Source organism: Microplitis mediator, chromosome 11 (genome assembly GCF_029852145.1).
Source record: "Microplitis mediator isolate UGA2020A chromosome 11, iyMicMedi2.1, whole genome shotgun sequence".
Lineage (NCBI taxonomy): Eukaryota > Metazoa > Arthropoda > Insecta > Hymenoptera > Braconidae > Microplitis > Microplitis mediator.
In genome coordinates, this window is record NC_079979.1 from 20,313,096 (window position 1) to 20,331,417 (window position 18,322).

Below are 18,322 nucleotides of genomic sequence, written 5' to 3' on the forward strand. Positions count from 1 at the left end.
ATAAGATTGTAAAATACGTTTTTTCTTTTTTTAAAACGCATTATTTTTTAATTTACCTCAATTTAAATGTCAAATTTTATGTCTTTACAATCTTATGAATTAACCTCGGAATTAAAAGGAACACAATTTATTGAGTATTAATTTTAAATATATAATATATTTGAAAGGCTTAATTATATCTTTGGCATAAACTGCATCCGGTTTACTATTTTTTATTTTTTCGGTCGAACTCGGAGTGATGATGGCAGCCTTGGCCTTCGGCTCCAGGCAAATTAACCTCATTTTAAATTTTCATTTCTTGTCGTAAAATTAAAATTCTATTCACGAAAAAAAGTTTGACATTCTAACCTATGGTGAAATTTTCTGCATGAGCCAAAGGCGAAGGCGGCAAACATCTAAATTTGAATGTCTTACTTTATTAGCTGCTCTATGTAATATTTTCTACTACAATCGCAACAGAAAATTAAAATTTTCAAGATCCAAAATAAAAATTGGCCCGAGTATAAAATTATTCAAAATATTTTCCCATAGGGTGAAAATTTTGTACCCGCGGGTGGTTCAAATTTCGATAATCTCATTTATGACAAATATAACTGCGCCTTTAAAATACATTAATTGAAGTTTTTTTTTTTTTATAAATTAATATACATATATATATTTATATATACTAGATAATATATAAAAGTATATAAAACAAAATAAAAAAACATAAATATGGAGTTGATATCATTCTCGTAAGACTAAAAATAATTTTTAAGATCTCATTAAAAAAAAAAGTTAATTATATATATAAATATATATTAAATAAATATACGAAAGCTGTTTAGTAGAAAATTGCTTACTTCTATCTGCGACGATTGAATTTGACTCTAGAAAAATAAAAAAAAATAATAAAAAACTATTGAATATTTAACAAAACAAATAACACATAATATATACGTATAGATATTGAGAAAAAACAAAAAATATATATATATTATTATAATAATAATAATAAATGGGAATAAAATAAAAGTTGCATTACATTATGGTTTATTTTTTATCGTGATAAAATAAAGTTTAAGTTTTAAGTTTAATATTTAATTGTATGAATGTTTTATTATTAACGAATATTAATACATACGCAAAATATGTGATAAAAAAACAAAATGTAATTAATTAACATAATTATAACAAAATATAATAAATAATTTTAAGTCAAGTGGGCAGTTTATTAATTGCTGGCTATATATATAAAAGGAGTAACAAATATCTAATTGTAAATAATAAATATTAAATTTATTACAACAAAAAAAGAATAATAATAAATATAAATATTTAAAAGTATATTGTAATGAAATGATAATTAATATCAAATATTAAGTGGGCAATAGTGTAAAGTACGCTCAATTATTAATTATATTAATTACGTAAAAAAAAAATTAAGGATCAATTTTTTAAATGATTAAGAATTTGAAAAAAAAAATTTTATTATTATTATTTTATAAAAATTTTAATAATTATTAAACTTCAATTGTCATTTAATTATCTTGTTAATTAATTATTTGCTTTTATTTAATTAATTATAATTATAAGCAATAAATTTTTAACTCTATGGTAATTTTCTTTGTAGTAAATTATTTTTAAAGCTCAATTTTAATTCTGTAAAATTTAATTGAGAGCGTAATCAAATTTAGAAAAAAAAATCTGTTGGTTCAAAGGGCAATTGCAGAACTGAAAATAATATTTTTATTTACGTTATCATTTATGGTTCATTAATAACAATCATCGATAACAATAATAGTTATTATTATAAAACAATTGATCTAAATTTGCTAAGTAACGTTAATGACTCTGTACATTAACTCTGTATAATGCTGTAAATAATTAGTCTCAATATTATAAAAAACAAAAAAAAAACACATTACTTATAAGTTTAATTGTATCTACTAATTACTGATTACTAATTTTAATAATTAGTTATAATAGAAACAATGGTTAATTTACTTGTAAATATTTAAAACAAACTCCATGCTGTAATAAAGAAAATGATTACAAGTTCATTTGGTTTGGTTATTATATATATATATTCAAATTTTGGGTTAAGTAAATGATGATGAACTATTTTTGATGTTCCATTTATTAAAAATATCCAGTTATTTTCACATCTATATAATTACTTTCAGATCAATTAAAAGTACAGTTACAATTATAAATAATAATTACATGTAAATAATTATAATCTATCTATCGAAAACATTTTTCCGTACGGATTCCAAAATATATATAATTTTTTTTAAATATTGCCGCTTACAAAAGATTTGAATCACTCTAAGAGAGCCAATTTATTTTTATTAATTACAATTCTCAGCATTTATTATTCAATTATTTAAAGTTGGCATTGTATCGATATAAGCTTGGTCAATTTTTTTCAAATTTCAAATTTTACAATATAGTGTTTTATACATCTAGTGCGAATTAGTAAGAATAAGACATCAGAATGAAGGTTGGTACAGATGTCCGTAGACAAGTATACCAACATTTGAATGCAGACAACGCACTAGATAAATTTATATATATAATAATTTTTGTAAGTAATGCTCAGAGATTCTGTAAGATGGCGCTGCTGCCTGTGCGGAAAATATTTTTCGTTAATGTATTTCTACCCTGATAGCACGAGTTGCTCGTCAAAAAGTTGGTATTCATTATTTTGCGACCAACTTGACAACAACTCTAGCTTTTGCAACTTTTGGCTACAGATTACCACCAACTTTCTGAGAAAGTTGACACCAGGGAAGAGCCGCAATTCGAAAGCAGGTTTATGAGAAAATTGAAGGCAACTTTCCGTCAACTTATGGATTGCCAAATTTTGCCACCAACTTTCTCAAAGTGTCGACCAACTTTTGCGGCCAACTTGGTGTCTAGTTGCGGCTGTTAGTTTGACGCCATCTTGGCTATCAGGGAGTATTTTACATGCGTGACATTTTCTGGATGAATTAGTATCTTTATTACCGACTGCGCTGCGAATACATAACAGAATACTTTTCGAGCATGTGTTACAAAAAATATTATATCTATAATCTTTGGTAGGACATAAAATATTTTATCGGAACATCATATAAAACTGAAATCGGTGCTTATGGTATTGTAAGTGCAATTTTTAATAAATATATTTAAATGAGATTAATTAAAATCACTCTTAAAAGACAATCATTGGTATTGCAATAAATAAAACAAATAATAAATATATATTTATGTTAATAAATAATATAATTGCTGGCACATTAATTATTTATAAATAATATTTATATATATTTATGTAAATAATATAATATTTACATTCATACATTAGAAATTCATTTTATTTATATTTAATACTAACACTTGCACGCAAATTATTATTATATTTTATTTTTAATAAATCGAACATATTTTTATTAAATAAACAAAAGCTAGAGTATTTTAAATTCAAGTTATCTCATTTCTATTTCAAATTTTACGTTTGTTCAAGTTTTGAGTATAAAAACTTAAATTTAATGGTAAGATCCTTTTTATCAGTTAAACTTATTTTAAATAATAATAATAGTTATAATCAATTAACTAATTAATAATACAATTATTGTATAATTACTTTGATTGAATTTATTTCTCAATTATTTATAAGTTTTAAATATCAACTAAATTTTAATTATCATTTTTCGACACGCATTTAATCATTAGCTAAGCAATTAGTCAGTACCAAAAAAAAATTATTATCGTTTCAAATTAACAGAAGAAAAATTTAATGAAATTTTTATACGATCAATCATTTTACTTAATCAAGCAACTAATATTTTTTTTAATTTAATCAAATTTCTAATATTTCTTAGGAAGACAATCAATGATTATATTTGTACTTTTTAAATTATTCCAATTAAATTTTTAAGATTATAGCTTTCTAATTATTTTTTTATACATCCGTGGCTCAATTCACTTCTGTCGCCAACTTGACGCCTAGAGTATTCATATCTCTACATAAATACAATAGGTTATGTAATGAATGCACGAAAAAAAGGTCGTTTTATTTTTTCAAGTTGGTACCAAACTGGCAATTTTAAAAAAACGTGCGCAGACATCAATAAACGGTTCACTGCGCATACTTATAGGATTTCAAAGAAGAAGAGTGGGGATTTACTCCGCCCATTTAGTTTTGATGGTGATTTAAAATAAATAAAATCATAGTCACGACCAATCAGAACCTACCGGGTTCATATTTTTCGCGCGTAGGTTACATAAATTTTTTTAGCGACTTTGTAATTAAAAATACAAAATTTTGTTAGCAAGCAGATAAATAATTTTAAAAATTTGTATGATCATATAAAAATTCAAGCATATTTAACATCAGTCTCATTAAAAACATAATTAATAAAAGAAAATGAACGATAATAATTTTTTTCGCTGGTATCAAATGACTATCAATAAATGAACGTTTTTTAAAAACGTGTTAATATTTACTTTAACTTTATCATTTACACACGCTGAACACAATGGTCGAAACGTAATTAATTAATTAATTAATTATTCAATATATTTTAAAATTGTAAAAGTTGAGTGCAATAAAATAATAAAAATACGGAATGTAAATTGTAAATTTGATCAACAAAAATAAAAGTTTTATAAAAAAAATAGTAAATATTTTAGGTCACTATTGTTGTTATTGCTCATTGAGTTCAATTAGAGGCCTAAATTGAGTGAGGTGAATAAAGTAATTAGTAGAAAAAAAAGACCATCGTATAAATGAAAAATGTGCGCGTGATAAAGATGTGAAACAATCTGATATCCACGTCAAAATTTTTGAGGTAGAAGTCAATGAAATAAATTTATTATTTTTGCTCCTGCTTTAAGCAGCTTCAAATTTACACAAGAATTTCTTGCTTCCAATTTTTTATCAAGAGTATTATATAATAATAATAATAATAGTAATTTATTTTTTTCAAATTTGACGTAGATTTTTTAAAGGACAGTTGGTTTTTAAATAATTTATGATTAAACAATTACCGAATTATTTAGCCCCGGGAATTTTCCCTAAAACTTTTGAAAGGTCGACTCCAGTAAGGGCTTGTACTGCTGGGGGTACTTGTCCAACTAGACGAGTCAGTTCATTAGTTACGCCGTCATTACCGCCGAGCAATACAATTTCCTCTGTTCTTGCTAGCGGAGCTGCTACTTCAGCGGCAATCTATTAAACAAAATTATAAATTAATATTTTAGCGATCGCAGAACCAACTCATGGTATTTTTACTGATGAATAAAATTACCTTGGGCATTGCATTGAGAGCAATATTTAATATTGCAGCTTCGTTATATTTTTTATAAACTTGTGCTTTCAAACGCATTCTCTCAGCTTCCGCGGTACCAATGATGTCTAGTGTTTTAGCTTCGGACTCACCAATTAGTCTTATTTTTTCAGCTTCCGCCTTGGCATTTTCGACGGTTTGCGTTCTACACAAAAGTAAGTAACAAAATAATTAATAAAATAAATAAAATAATTAAAATGATTAATTATCGACGTTACCTCTTTCCCTCAGCAACAGTTGTCATTTTATAATGCTCAGCTTCAGCGGGTAATCGGACCGTACTCTTCAACTCGTGTTCCTTACGACGAACTTCTTGTTCTTCGACTTCAATCATCTTATGTCTTTCAACAACCTCGATTTGAATTTCCTCATTCCTTATTTTCTGCTTTATTTTAGCTGCTTGTAGCTCATACGCAAGTTGAGCTTCGGCTTTCTGTAACATTCGACATAATATTCATTTTTTTTAATTTTTCTACTGTACAATTTAATATTTATCGACTAGTTGTCTGTTTCGAGGATATAAGTGCCTAGTTTTTTTTAATTTTGAGGAACAATATGATAAAAAATAAAACTTTCACTTGATTATTGATTCCCAAGTAGTTCAATTGCATTACGAAAAAAAAGAGTTTATTTATTTGTTTACTTTTTTTATAAATACTCACAGCTGTATTGACTTCTTGATCAAAATTAGCTTTCTGTAACTGGTAAAGACGAGCGTTGTCTTCTATTTTTGAATCCGTATTATATTTTATGTCCATTGCTGTTTTCTCACATTCCGCTTCCTGTTTTACAATAAAAAATTTGAATATTAATAAATAAATTCCAAGAAAATAGTGATAATTTCCCAGAGTTGTGATGTAAAGGCGGAAAAATTACCCGAATCCCGGCGTCACGGTTCGCTTCAGCGACACCGATGTCAGCATCACGTTTCACAGCTGCCGTCTGAGCTTTACCAAGTGACGCTAAATATTGAACGTCATCGTAAACGTCTTTTATAGTAAACGACAATATTTCAATTCCCATACGTCCGACGTCTGGTGCCGCAACTTCGCGTACCAGTGCAGCGAACTGGTCGCGATCTTTGTAGACTTCTTCGACGGACAGTGTACCTAAAATAAATAACGTAACAATGTCAGTAGAATTTAATATTCCGAATTGAAGTACAGTTTTATGAAGCTAAGGAATTACCGAGGATGGCTCGGAGATGGCCCTCGAGAGTTGATAGAATAGTTGACTTTATTTCGTGAGTACTTTTTCCGAGAAACTGTTCACTGGCGGTGGATAACAATTCGTCGGCTTTCATTATTTTACACTGAGCGACCCCGGTGACGGTCAGCGGCACACCCTGGGCTGTTTCAACGCTCTCACATACTGGGTTAAGAGTCATCACCTCCAAGGACAAACGCTGGACATCCGTTACGAACCACCAGCAAAAAGCGTAACCTCCCACGATCGTTCGTTTTTTCATCGAGCCACAACATCCTCCTGTAAATAAATAAATTTAAATTAATATTCTGTAACTTTATATTTTTTAAATTTAGTATTCGATAATTAATAAATGAGACTATTCTTTTTAATTTCCCGCTAAGAAAATTGAAAATTTTCAAAAAAAGGGAAATTTTGAGGCTGGCCCGCAGGGTCAACCGTTGCCCAGATTTTTTTTTCGGGGATCTAGTGGCCTTAAATCGTTTCCACATTATCCGTGGGTACGAAAATAAGTAAAATAAATTCAATTCGCGTCCAGAAAAAATTTTTACTCAGCCCCAGATCCACTGCAGCGTCTCACAGCAGCTCACAACGCAAAAGTGGCCCTCTGAGGGGTCGACTCACCACCAAATTTTTTTTTTGGGGGCTCAATTGACTAAAAATCAATTCTAGGTCATTCGTAAGCACGGAAATAAGTAAAATAAATTCAATTTGCGGTCAAAAAAAATTTTTAGGAAGCCTAAGGCCCACTGCAGCATCTCACAGCAGCTCACAACGCAAAAGTGGCCCTCTGAGGGGTCGACCCACCACCAAATTTTTTTTTTTGGGGCTCAATTGACTAAAAATCAATTCTAGAACATCCGTAAGCACGAAAATAAGTAAAATAAATTCAATTTGCGGTGAAAAAAAATTTTTAGAAAGCCCTAGGCCCACTACAGCGGCTTACAACACAAAAGTGGCCCTCTGAGGGGTCGACCCACCACCAAATTTTTTTTTTTTAATTTTAATCAGGATCACTTTCTAAGAAATAAACTACCGATTGTCATCTTACATAATTTTTGAGGCTTACAAATTTTCAATTAGAGAAATTACGGGATGAAAAAAAATTCTCGAGCCCTAGACCCTCCACAGATTCATGTCGATGTCCGTCTCCTCTATCAGTCCATTGGTATTTTTTTTTTCATTCTGACCACCGAAGGTCGTCTAACATTATTTTTTATGCTTTCAAAATTTAAAATAATAGAAATAACTCAAAGAGCTCGAAAATTTATTCACAATAATTTTTTTGAGCTCAAGAAGCTCGAAAATAGCGGAAAGTTTCGGGGCTCGCCTGTAGGGTCAACCGTTGCCCAGATTTTTTTAAAATAATTTGATAAAGTTAAAAAAAAAATTGCGGTCAATTTAAAATGTTTTTTTTTTGTTCTACTTAAAGTAATTGGAAAAAAACTGAGACTTAAACTTTGATTATCTTCATTTAAAATCTATCGCTATGATCTTAATTAACGAATCTATAACTTAAATCAATTAAGCAAAGTAAATAAATTTATATTAAGCACGTAATTGGGGTAAGATAAGATAAAATCTATACAGTCTGGCAATAATTTTTGTTTGAAATAAACAAACAAAATTTTTTTTTTTTGTGAAATTACAAAAATCCATAAAAAAAAATTTTTATACATAAAATACGTTATTATTTTTTTACAGATTTTGTTACAATAAATAATATTTATCTATGAATGAATAATATCAATAGACTATTTGTAAATAAAAGTTTTAAAGAACGTGACAGTTTGCACGTCAACTGAGCATCAGTGAACGTGATGAGTAACAGGTGGTACGTTGAGAAATTTTATAAAGAAATAAATAAATATAAAATGTAGGACAAATGTCCAAAGATTGATCTTGTCCCACAAAACTATTCACTTAAAAAAATTAATGCTTCCATAAAAATAAATATTATCCTCTATTGTCATTCATCATCCGTGCAATTAGTAATTTAGCTTGATAGTCATTAATTTTTAGTAGGATTTAAAAGGCTTTCCGAGTACCTGAGAAAGCCTTTTAAAAAATGTGTACTCTGATAAAGTAAAAATAGAGAGGATGAGGAAGAGAGTACAAGAATGAAATTCGAAAGAGTGGGATAGAGATTACCCGTTATACAGCAGGTTTGTGCTCTTGGTTAGAGGCCGTACCTTGATCTCGTCCTCTCAGTTATTTAAAATGATCCAGCCGGCTGGACCACAACTTTATTTCAAATGTCTAATCTTCAAATTTTATTACAATTTTAATATTTTTTTATCTTCTCTGGTAAGTAATGAATTTCAAAGTTCAAATATTTTATTTGTTTATTTTTGTAACTCATATTTTATTATAATATAAATATATACTAGATTAATAATAGACAATAATAGAAATAGTGCGTAAAATAATTTTTATTGACCGTATTTATTTGAAATCGTGTCGTTATTTGAATAAAAAAAAAATAGGAATTATTGAAAAAAAAAAAAATATTATTTGAATAATTTAAATATTTGCGGTAAAAAATTTAATGACACCTGATAATCACAATAAGATTGTTTTAAAAAAACATTAGAATAAATGTTGTGATTATAAAGTTATAATAATAGGGAGTTTTCTAAACTGCACAAACTATTTTCCTTGTGAAATTATATACATATAAATGACGACATTTCAAATTACTTAACCGTTGAAAGTTTTAAAATCAATTGTTATTCTCGAAGCATCGCTTACATTACGGTTAACCGAGCTTAGGAGATATACACGGACAACAATCGACGACCGGCGTCATTTATCGATACATCCGCTTGCAGAAACTTTGTACTTGTGACAGAATTTTAATATTTTATGTAAGTTTAGTTTTCCTTAAAAGTGTTTATTAATCTACTAAATTTTTTACTGTCGTAGGTTTGATGTCATTATAGAGTTTATAATTAAAATCAAACAATGGGCGTTGAGTCAACGATAGCCAGTTATCTGGGTGGTGCTACTGGAAGTCTCAGTTGGTTTTTTCCAGCTCTGGCAATGGCTATTTCGTATTTTCAATTGGAAGTCATGGATAAAGAGTCACAGCCAATTGATATGCCAACCGAGCTGCTGCATCCTGCGTATGATTTTATTGTCGTTGGTGCTGGATCCGCAGGTAATTATTCATTTCAATACGATCGTTCAAAATTAGCATCAAAAGACGCGAAACTTGAGACTAGTTTGCCAAATTTCGATATACCTGAAGATCGGAACGTTTTTCACGCAACGAAAATGAAAATAATTCATGAAATTTGTGTCTAAAGGCGAATTTAGGGGTAGTGGGGGGTAGCCTGTCATTTTCGGGTGACGTGCGAAACATTTTCGAAATCTAGGTCCAGTAGGTTTTTTACTTTTCATTTCTTTTTTCTTATTTTCGTTCCGCGAAAAACGTTCCGATCTTCAGGTACATAAATTTCGGACCTGCGGAGGATTCGCGACTTAAAATTCGAGTTGTTTGAAAAAATTTAAGGATTTTTAATAAAACAGGTGCCGTGGTTGCTAGTCGTCTGTCAGAAATCGAAAACTGGAACGTGTTACTCTTGGAGGCTGGTGGAGATGAAACGGAAATTTCAGATGTACCTTTGCTTGCTGGTTATCTTCAGCTGAGTAAACTTGATTGGAAATACAAAACAGAACCTCAGGGAGATGCATGTCTAGGTAATTGCACTTATATAGATTATTTTCACGAACTTTCTACATCATTTCACCTTAGAAAGCTGGAGTATCTAGACCTGTTAGAGCGAAACCATGTTTTTGATGTGTCATTTATTTTTATTTCAGCGATGGAACAAGGCCGCTGTAATTGGCCACGTGGAAAAGTTCTAGGTGGCAGCAGTGTCTTGAACTACATGCTGTATCTTCGTGGTAATCGAAAGGACTACGACATTTGGGAACAACAAGGAAATCCTGGTTGGAGTTCCAAAGACGTTTTGTATTACTTTAAAAAATCTGAAGACAATCGAAATCCGTATTTGGCGAACACGATTTACCATTCGACGGGAGGTTATTTGACGGTTCAAGAAGCGCCCTGGCGGACGCCACTGGCAACTGCTTTTGTCAAGGCTGGCCAGGAAATGGGTTATGATATTCGTGATATCAATGGCGCGCGCCAATCGGGTTTCATGATTGCGCAGGGGACTATCAGAGATGGGAGTCGTTGTTCGACATCGAAAGCCTTTTTAAGACCTGCAAGATTGAGGCAAAATTTGCATGTGGCTCTGAATTCTCATGTCACTAAAGTTCTGATTGATCCCACGACCAAACGCGCCTACGGAATTGAAATGATGCGCGAGGGTAAAATGTACAGAATTCGTGCCAAAAACGAAGTCATTTTATCCGGAGGTTCTGTCAATTCGCCTCAGTTATTGATGCTTTCGGGAGTTGGACCTCGGGATCATTTGGAACAATTAGGAATTCCGGTGATTCATGATGCCGCCGTTGGGCAGAACCTTCAGGACCATGTTGGACTGGGTGGTCTTACATTTCTAGTTAATCAAGAAGTTTCAATGGTCGAAAACCGCCTGCACAGCGTCTCTTCAGTTATGAGATATGCTCTTTTCGGTGACGGTCCTTTGACCGTTTTGGGAGGCGTCGAAGGACTTGCTTTCGTCAATACCAAGTACGTTAACGCTACGGACGATTTTCCGGACATCGAATTGCATTTCATATCTGGATCTACAAACTCTGATGGCGGTAGACAAATCAGAAAAGTCCACGGCATTACACAGCGATTTTATGATGCCGTTTTTGGGGAAATTAGTAATCGGGATGTCTGGAGTGTCATTCCAATGTTGCTGAGGCCCAAAAGCAAAGGGCTTATCAGACTTCGAAGCAAGAATCCATTCGATCATCCGCTGATCTATCCGAATTACTTCAAAGAGCCAGAAGACATAGCGACTTTAGTTGAGGGCGTGAAAATTGGCGTTGCTTTAAGTAGAACAGCTGCGTTTAGAAAGTATGGAAGTGAATTGAATCCAAAACCTTTTCCTGGCTGCCAGCATATTCCGCTCTACACAGATCCTTATTGGGAGTGCATGATAAGACACTACTCTGCTACTATTTACCATCCCGTAGGAACCTGCAAAATGGGGCCCAGTTGGGACAATGAAGCAGTCGTAGATCCTCAATTGAGAGTCTACGGTGTCACTGGATTACGTGTTATCGACGCTTCTATTATGCCAAATCTCGTCAGCGGCAATACCAACGCACCTGCGATTATGATCGGGGAAAAAGGCGCGGATATGATTAAAGAATTTTGGCGCAAGAGGAAACCCGGTTTATGATTTTACCTCTCTTATGGTGATATTTAAGAGACATTATGGGGACCTAGTGACCTCGAGAAGTCAAGACTGACTAAAATTTTTTTTAAGTTTTAATAGTTTCTGTTACTGTTAAAAATTTTATGACATGACATTTTTTTAATATTATCAGATTTTTAAGATTTTCCATATTAATCATAATAAGAATTATTATAAATAAATATATTAATTAATCGATTACATGTTTATCTTTTAATTTAGATAAATGAAACGATAAAACAAAGATCGACAAGATAAACCATATATATATATATATATAAATAATATTGAATTCTCAATAAAATTATCGTGAAAATTTCGGTCGAATTTTGATTCAAAGTTTAATATTTAAATGCAATAATTATATTGTGATTAATGTAGTTATTTATATAATTTAAAATTTATCATTGTATTAGATAATGTTTTAATAAACGAGTAAATTATCGATTATGTAAAGTTATTAATTATATATTTAAATAAAAAGTAATGTGTAACGCAGGGCTTTAGTTTTCTCTGAAATCTCACAAGTGTCTAGATATCATATTATAATTTTTTTCGGCGTTTGTATCAAAGCCAGCCAAGTATAAGATAGCGGACACATCCTGTGACAACGCACTCAGTTGCCCATGAATCGTGTGGCTTAGATGATTATGTGTGAGTATTTTCTCAATATTTATCAAGAGTTAAGTTAATAATTACTTACAATACCAATTGCTCTATTGAATACAAAATATATAAATAATTAATTAATAATAATAGTAATAATAATTTTTGTTAAATAAATGAAAAAAAAGCTTTCACTTAATAGTTATTCCAACTTAAATTTTAAATGATGCTGTGACTTTAATAATTATTTGTATTTTCCAAAAGTACAATATTTTTAAAAAAATTTTCTGTAAGTGATGACTTTGAGTCGATAATTTTGCCCCATTAATGATGTAAAAGATCTATTTTTTTAAACATTAAAACAAAAAATTAGCGCGGCAAATTTGACCAGTAACTAATAACAATAAATATTTTTAAAAATACCTTACGACTTGTCAATGCACCAGTTAACAATGAACTACTTTTACAGATTTAAAAACTGTTTGAATAATAAATTAAAAATGCTAAAAGGGATCATACTTTTGACGGTCCTTAGTGCTGCGGGTGTGATATCAACGCCAGTGCAATGGGTAAATAAAACCGTTCAAATATTAGCTTGTTGATATTTAAATTAAATAGTTGTGTAAAAATGTGCAGCAAAGCTTATTGTGGAAAGATTAATCTCATTATTGTGTATTCACGCTTTTGCATTTGTTATTTACCATAGCTTATATTTCTCATCTCAATCGAATGATCTAAATGCGGGCGTTATCATGCATGTCAAGGTAAGTAGTGTGTGTTTGGTAGTTAGTTAGAGGTCCCAACTTTGGGTATATTTAAAGCATGTTCGCAGTCCCGCTAAATGTGTGCAAAGTGTTGATGATTGATGTTGGTGATTTAACATGGAGTTGTCGTCGATGAATTATAGCGTAATTTAGATCTAGATATTGTCTATTTTATATTAATTAGTTTTAACAGTATTTATTACCACCATATATTTGCTGTAATAATGACAATATTTATATTTTCAGCTGCAAGTGATTCCGGAATGGAATGTTACGTATGCGTGTGAGACGGTTTATACGAGCAATAAATGTCAATTTGAAGATATGACTTATTTGCCGCAAGCGTGTGGGCATAATTTGACTACTTTTATGCTGATGCTACAGACAGTAATGACAAGTACATGTGATATTGCTGATCCTTGTCGACGAACTGGGACTAATTATATTAAAGATGATGAAGTGTAAGTTTGATTTTGTCAATTAATTATTTGATTGAAAATTTGGGATTCAAGATTTTATTTCTTTAGATATGACTTTATAATTGTGGGCGCGGGAGTTGCTGGACCAGTGATAGCACGAAGATTGGCTGAACAAGAACCCTGGTGGCGTGTTTTGTTAATAGAAGCTGGACCGGAAGAGCCAACAATGACTGCGTTTCCGGCATTTGCTTTTAATGCGATAAATTCGGAATTAGACTGGAATTTTGAGACGGAACCGACGCAGCCTCATCCAACGGCTTGTTTAAAATCTGGTGGCAGGTGCACTTGGCCGAGAGGCAAAATGGTGTCGGGCACTGGTGGAATGTATGGGATGATGTATGTCCGTGGTCATCCAGAAGTTTACAACAGATGGGCACAAGCTGGTAATAAAGGCTGGTCTTATCTCGATGTGGAGCACTACTTTGAACGAGCAGAGAATCCAGAAATGCCTGGTATGACATCTGGACCACCCTTTCAACGTACTAAAGCCGGAGGCCCGGTGAGAATTGAATACTTTCCGTACAAACCGCCTTTTGGTGATGAAATTTTAAGAGCGGCTTCCGAACTAGGCTATCGGACGTCTGAACTCTACGGTGAGAGACAAACAGGATTCATGGTGGCTCCAATGATGACTCAGGGAGGATTACGAGGAACGACGTCGCGATTTTATTTACGACCAATTGTGCACAAGTCTAACTTAAAAGTACTGACGAATGCTCGGGTGACGCGGATTATCAAAAATCCGTGGACGAAAAATGCCTGGGGCATTGAACTGATTGATAAGTATGGAGTTAAACGGAGAATAAAGGCTGATAAAGAAGTTATTTTGACTGCAGGAGCTGTAGGATCGCCACAAATTCTTCTGTCCTCTGGAATAGGACCGAGAGAAGATTTAAGGAAAGTGGGAATTACTTTGTATCATGAACTTCCGGTTGGACGCAATCTTCATAATCACGTGTCAGTTGGTCTAAAAATGAGCATCAATGATACCTTTTATGAAGACATTACTCTTGAGGCTGTAAAAGAGTATTTGAGCAATCGAACTGGGCCTCTAACGAGCACTGGACTGACTCAAGTAACGGCTTTCCTTGAAAGTTCATTCGCGATACCTGGTGTTCCGGATATACAAATTTTCTTTGATGGGTATAGTTCACCTTGTCCAAAAACTGGTCAACAGAATGAGTGCTTTGATGGCAACTTACAGCATTGTCCTATGAGACGAGAAATATCTGCACGTCCCACTGCGGTGGTGATCAAGTCTCGAGGAGTATTGACACTCAGATCAGCAAATCCACTGGACCGACCGGTAATTTATCCAAATTATTTCACGGATCAGGAGGATTTAAAAGTATTAATTGAGGGAGTTAAAAAAGTAATAGAGCTCACGAAAACACATACGATGAGAAAGTGGGATCTAAGACTGGACGAAACGATACTGCCGGCTTGTGCAAAATATCCCTTTGGAACTGACGCCTATTGGGAATGTTATATAAGAATGGAAACTGGCCCGGAAAACCATCAATCGGGAACCTGTAAAATGGGACCCAAAACTGACCCCGACGCTGTTGTTGATAGCGAACTCAGATTGCACGGCATTTCTAATATTAGAGTCGCAGATGCTTCTATATTTCCGGATGTTCCTAATGCGAATCCTTGCGCTGCCATTATTATGGTCGCTGAAAAGGCTGCTGATATGATTATCAATACTTGGGAAGGGTTATGATATGTATCAGCATTAAATAAAGTAAATTTTTTAGTAAACATGTGTTGTTATTTTTAAACAAAACTTTAGTTTCTCTATTTACGAGGTGGTCTTCCACGTACCATAAACAATGTTTTAAAAATTTGTTAGGTATAATGTATGATAATATTAGATTTAAGATAAACAACAAATACGTTACGGTAAGTAAAATTATGATCGATAGATAATATATTTTTTTCGACCATGGGATCTTGATCTCCTGTGGCCGTTCAAAAAACAAAATATTTACATGAGTTTTTTACATTAAAAATAAAAATATAATAATAATAAATAAATAAATAAATAATAATTATATAAATATATCTATTGAGAAACTTGTTTATAAATAGATGAATCTTGAATCTATAATTCAAGCTCTCTGGACAAGGTTACGTTGGTTGATAATAAGAAAGGTGACGACTTATGCAAATGAATACTTAAAAAATTTGTAAAACCTGCTTGTAATTCGAGATAAGTTACGTTTCTTGGTTTGAAATACATCTGAGAACGAATCACCTTCAGGTATCGCATGATCAGTTCGACAGTGAACGAGGAAGAGTGACAACCTACTACTTTACTTTGGTAAATTTACTTAGATTTTAAATTATTTTGTAAATAAAAATTTATACAGAATAATTAGGAAATAAAAATAAATCATTTTTTAGAAATATGGATTCGTGTTTGACTCAAACTTGTGAATCAGCAATCAATGGATCATCGCCATTGATATTTACTCAGTTGATTCAAATGTTATTGGTGGCACAGTGTAGTTTTGGAAAAATAAACGAGTATCCTCCAGATCGAACGTCTGAGATTGTATCTAATGTTGAAGAATCATTTGATTTCATAATTGTGGGCGGTGGATCAGCAGGATCGGTTTTGGCTGCACGATTATCTGAGCAGCCTAATTGGAAGGTGTTACTGATAGAAGCAGGAACATATCCTTCAGCAATGAGTGATGTACCAGGCTTACTTTTGGGTTTACAAGGTTCTACCGAAGACTATGCTTATCAACTAGAACCACAGAGTGATTTTTGTTTGGGAATGGTTGACAAACGCTGCGTTTGGGCAAAAGGAAAATCTCTGGGTGGAAGCTCTGCTATGAATGCGATGCTGCACATTCATGGAAATAGTGAGGATTATGATTCTTGGGCTGCGAATGGTAATAAAGGTTGGAGTTATGATGATGTACTTCCGTACTTCAAAAAATCTGTCAACTATCCAGATGAAGTTATCCAAAAATATGGTGACAAATATTTTGGAACTGACGGACCGATAAATATTCGCTCTTACAACTATTCGGATTCTTCTGTTCAAGAAGTCTACTTAGAAGCGGTCGCAGAAAGGGGTATCCCGGTATTGGATGTTTTCAATACAAATCGATATATTGGCTACGGCAAGGCACATGGGACTATTGATAATGGGCGCCGGATGAATGTAGCAAAAGCTTTTCTATCTCCGATAAAAAACAGAGAAAATCTTTTTGTCATGACTTCTACCAGAGCTGATGAAATTTTGATAAATGACAACCGAGCTAACGGAGTACGAGTTACACTTGAAGATGGCAGGACAGTTGATTTAAAAGCATCGAAAGAAGTTATTGTTTCTGCTGGATCTATAGCATCTCCACAATTATTAATGTTATCTGGTATTGGACCTAAAAAAGATCTAGAGGAGTTGGGTATCGAGTGCAAAGCTGATTTACCGGTTGGCAAAAATCTTCAAGATCATCTTATTTGGCTGGGAATTCATTTGGAATTTGTAAATGGATCACGTGAAATCAAAACTCCTCTCAGTGTGCTTGATGATGCTTATGATTATCTAGTTCACGGAAAAGGTGAGTTTGCAAATGTGGGAGCTATAGATTTACTTGGATTCGTTAATCTTGAAGATCCTGCCTCGCTTTATCCTGACATTGAATTTCATCATATTTACGTTCCGCAAGGACACGTTCTTAAAATGGACGCAATGTTGAAAGCCTGCGGCCTTGCCAAGGATCTCGGCGATGAGCTTATGAAATTAACTGTGGATACTGACACAATCTACGTAAGTCCCGCATTGTTGAAGCCAAAAAGTATTGGCGAACTAAAGCTTCGCAGTAAATCGCCAAGTGAGCCTGTCAAAATTTTTGCCAATTACCTAACGGACGAACGCGATAAAGACAAGATGATTAAAACAGTAGATTTTATCAAAAGTCTTCTCAACACTGAAGCTTTCAAGAAACTCGGGGTCAAATTACGTAACTTTTCCATACCTGGATGTAAAGATTTTGAATTTGATAGCTCAGAGTACTGGGAATGCAACATCAGACACACCGCCGGAACTCTCTACCACCCAGTTGGAACCGTACGAATGGGAACTCCAGTCGATCCTAAATCTGTAGTCGACTATAATTTGAAAGTTTTAAGTATCGACAGCCTTAGAGTTATCGATGCTTCGATCATGCCAGTTATCACGAGTGGTAACACTCACGCACCTACATTGATGATTGCAGAGAAAGGAGCTGATTTGATCAAACAGCATTGGCTTATCAAAGATGAATTATAGTTTATACACCCGTTCAATTATCGATAATGACAAAGTGGCTGACAACAAACTTAAATTTTTATTTTTTAGATTAATAAATTTTGATTGTTTTTGTAATTAGAATTAGAATTACTGCCATAAAATAAAAAAAATATATGTGAATATTTTTCTGTAATCTATTTTAAATGAAACTAACTAACTTTAATACAATATTACGGAGAATAAGGAAAAAAAATTATAACAGATTGACGGCTTCACTGACATAGATTATGCTTTAAATTGTCAAAGGTCATATCACGTTTATATTTTATCCACTGCGATTACTGAATATATATACTAGGGA

At 32.5% G+C, this 18,322-nt stretch overlaps 4 protein-coding genes across 6 annotated transcripts in view; 3 read left to right on the forward strand and 1 right to left on the reverse strand.

Annotated features, from left to right (window-relative positions):
• Positions 1 to 689: 689 nt before the first annotated feature.
• The window catches only part of LOC130676856 (flotillin-2), a 60,768-nt gene continuing 43,135 nt past the window's right edge, over positions 690 to 18,322 (reverse strand). Inside the window, exons 2-8 of one of the 2 annotated variants that reach the window (XM_057483353.1) lie at positions 6,504 to 6,800; positions 6,192 to 6,424; positions 5,978 to 6,097; positions 5,534 to 5,748; positions 5,277 to 5,460; positions 5,017 to 5,197; positions 690 to 869 (exon numbers count right to left, since the gene is read on the reverse strand). In XM_057483353.1, the coding sequence (XP_057339336.1) occupies positions 5,021 to 5,197; positions 5,277 to 5,460; positions 5,534 to 5,748; positions 5,978 to 6,097; positions 6,192 to 6,424; positions 6,504 to 6,800 (1,226 nt within the window). In that variant the 3' untranslated portion in view covers positions 690 to 869; positions 5,017 to 5,020. Of the gene's footprint in view, positions 870 to 2,103; positions 5,198 to 5,276; positions 5,461 to 5,533; positions 5,749 to 5,977; positions 6,098 to 6,191; positions 6,425 to 6,503; positions 6,801 to 18,322 lie in introns of those variants that run through there. The other variant, XM_057483352.1, reaches the window with a different exon arrangement.
• On the forward strand, positions 8,689 to 12,127 carry LOC130676851 (glucose dehydrogenase [FAD, quinone]). 2 transcript variants are annotated; one of them, XM_057483345.1, is made up of 4 exons: positions 8,689 to 8,828; positions 9,447 to 9,681; positions 10,053 to 10,223; positions 10,347 to 12,126. In XM_057483345.1, the coding sequence occupies exons 2-4, from the start codon at positions 9,486 to 9,488 to the stop codon at positions 11,846 to 11,848; spliced, it is 1,869 nt and encodes a 622-aa protein (XP_057339328.1). In that variant the 5' UTR covers positions 8,689 to 8,828; positions 9,447 to 9,485; the 3' UTR covers positions 11,849 to 12,126. The 2 variants fall into 2 exon arrangements, with proteins under 2 accessions (XP_057339328.1, XP_057339329.1); XM_057483346.1 differs by lacking the exon at positions 8,689 to 8,828 and having other exon boundaries at positions 9,455 to 9,681; positions 10,347 to 12,127.
• Positions 12,325 to 15,461, forward strand: LOC130676845 (glucose dehydrogenase [FAD, quinone]-like). Its single transcript, XM_057483339.1, has 4 exons — positions 12,325 to 12,517; positions 12,939 to 13,038; positions 13,480 to 13,694; positions 13,761 to 15,461. The coding sequence occupies exons 2-4, from the start codon at positions 12,970 to 12,972 to the stop codon at positions 15,433 to 15,435; spliced, it is 1,959 nt and encodes a 652-aa protein (XP_057339322.1). The 5' UTR covers positions 12,325 to 12,517; positions 12,939 to 12,969; the 3' UTR covers positions 15,436 to 15,461.
• On the forward strand, positions 15,926 to 18,127 carry LOC130676848 (glucose dehydrogenase [FAD, quinone]-like). Its single transcript, XM_057483341.1, has 2 exons — positions 15,926 to 16,035; positions 16,119 to 18,127. The coding sequence occupies exon 2, from the start codon at positions 16,123 to 16,125 to the stop codon at positions 17,998 to 18,000; it is 1,878 nt and encodes a 625-aa protein (XP_057339324.1). The 5' UTR covers positions 15,926 to 16,035; positions 16,119 to 16,122; the 3' UTR covers positions 18,001 to 18,127.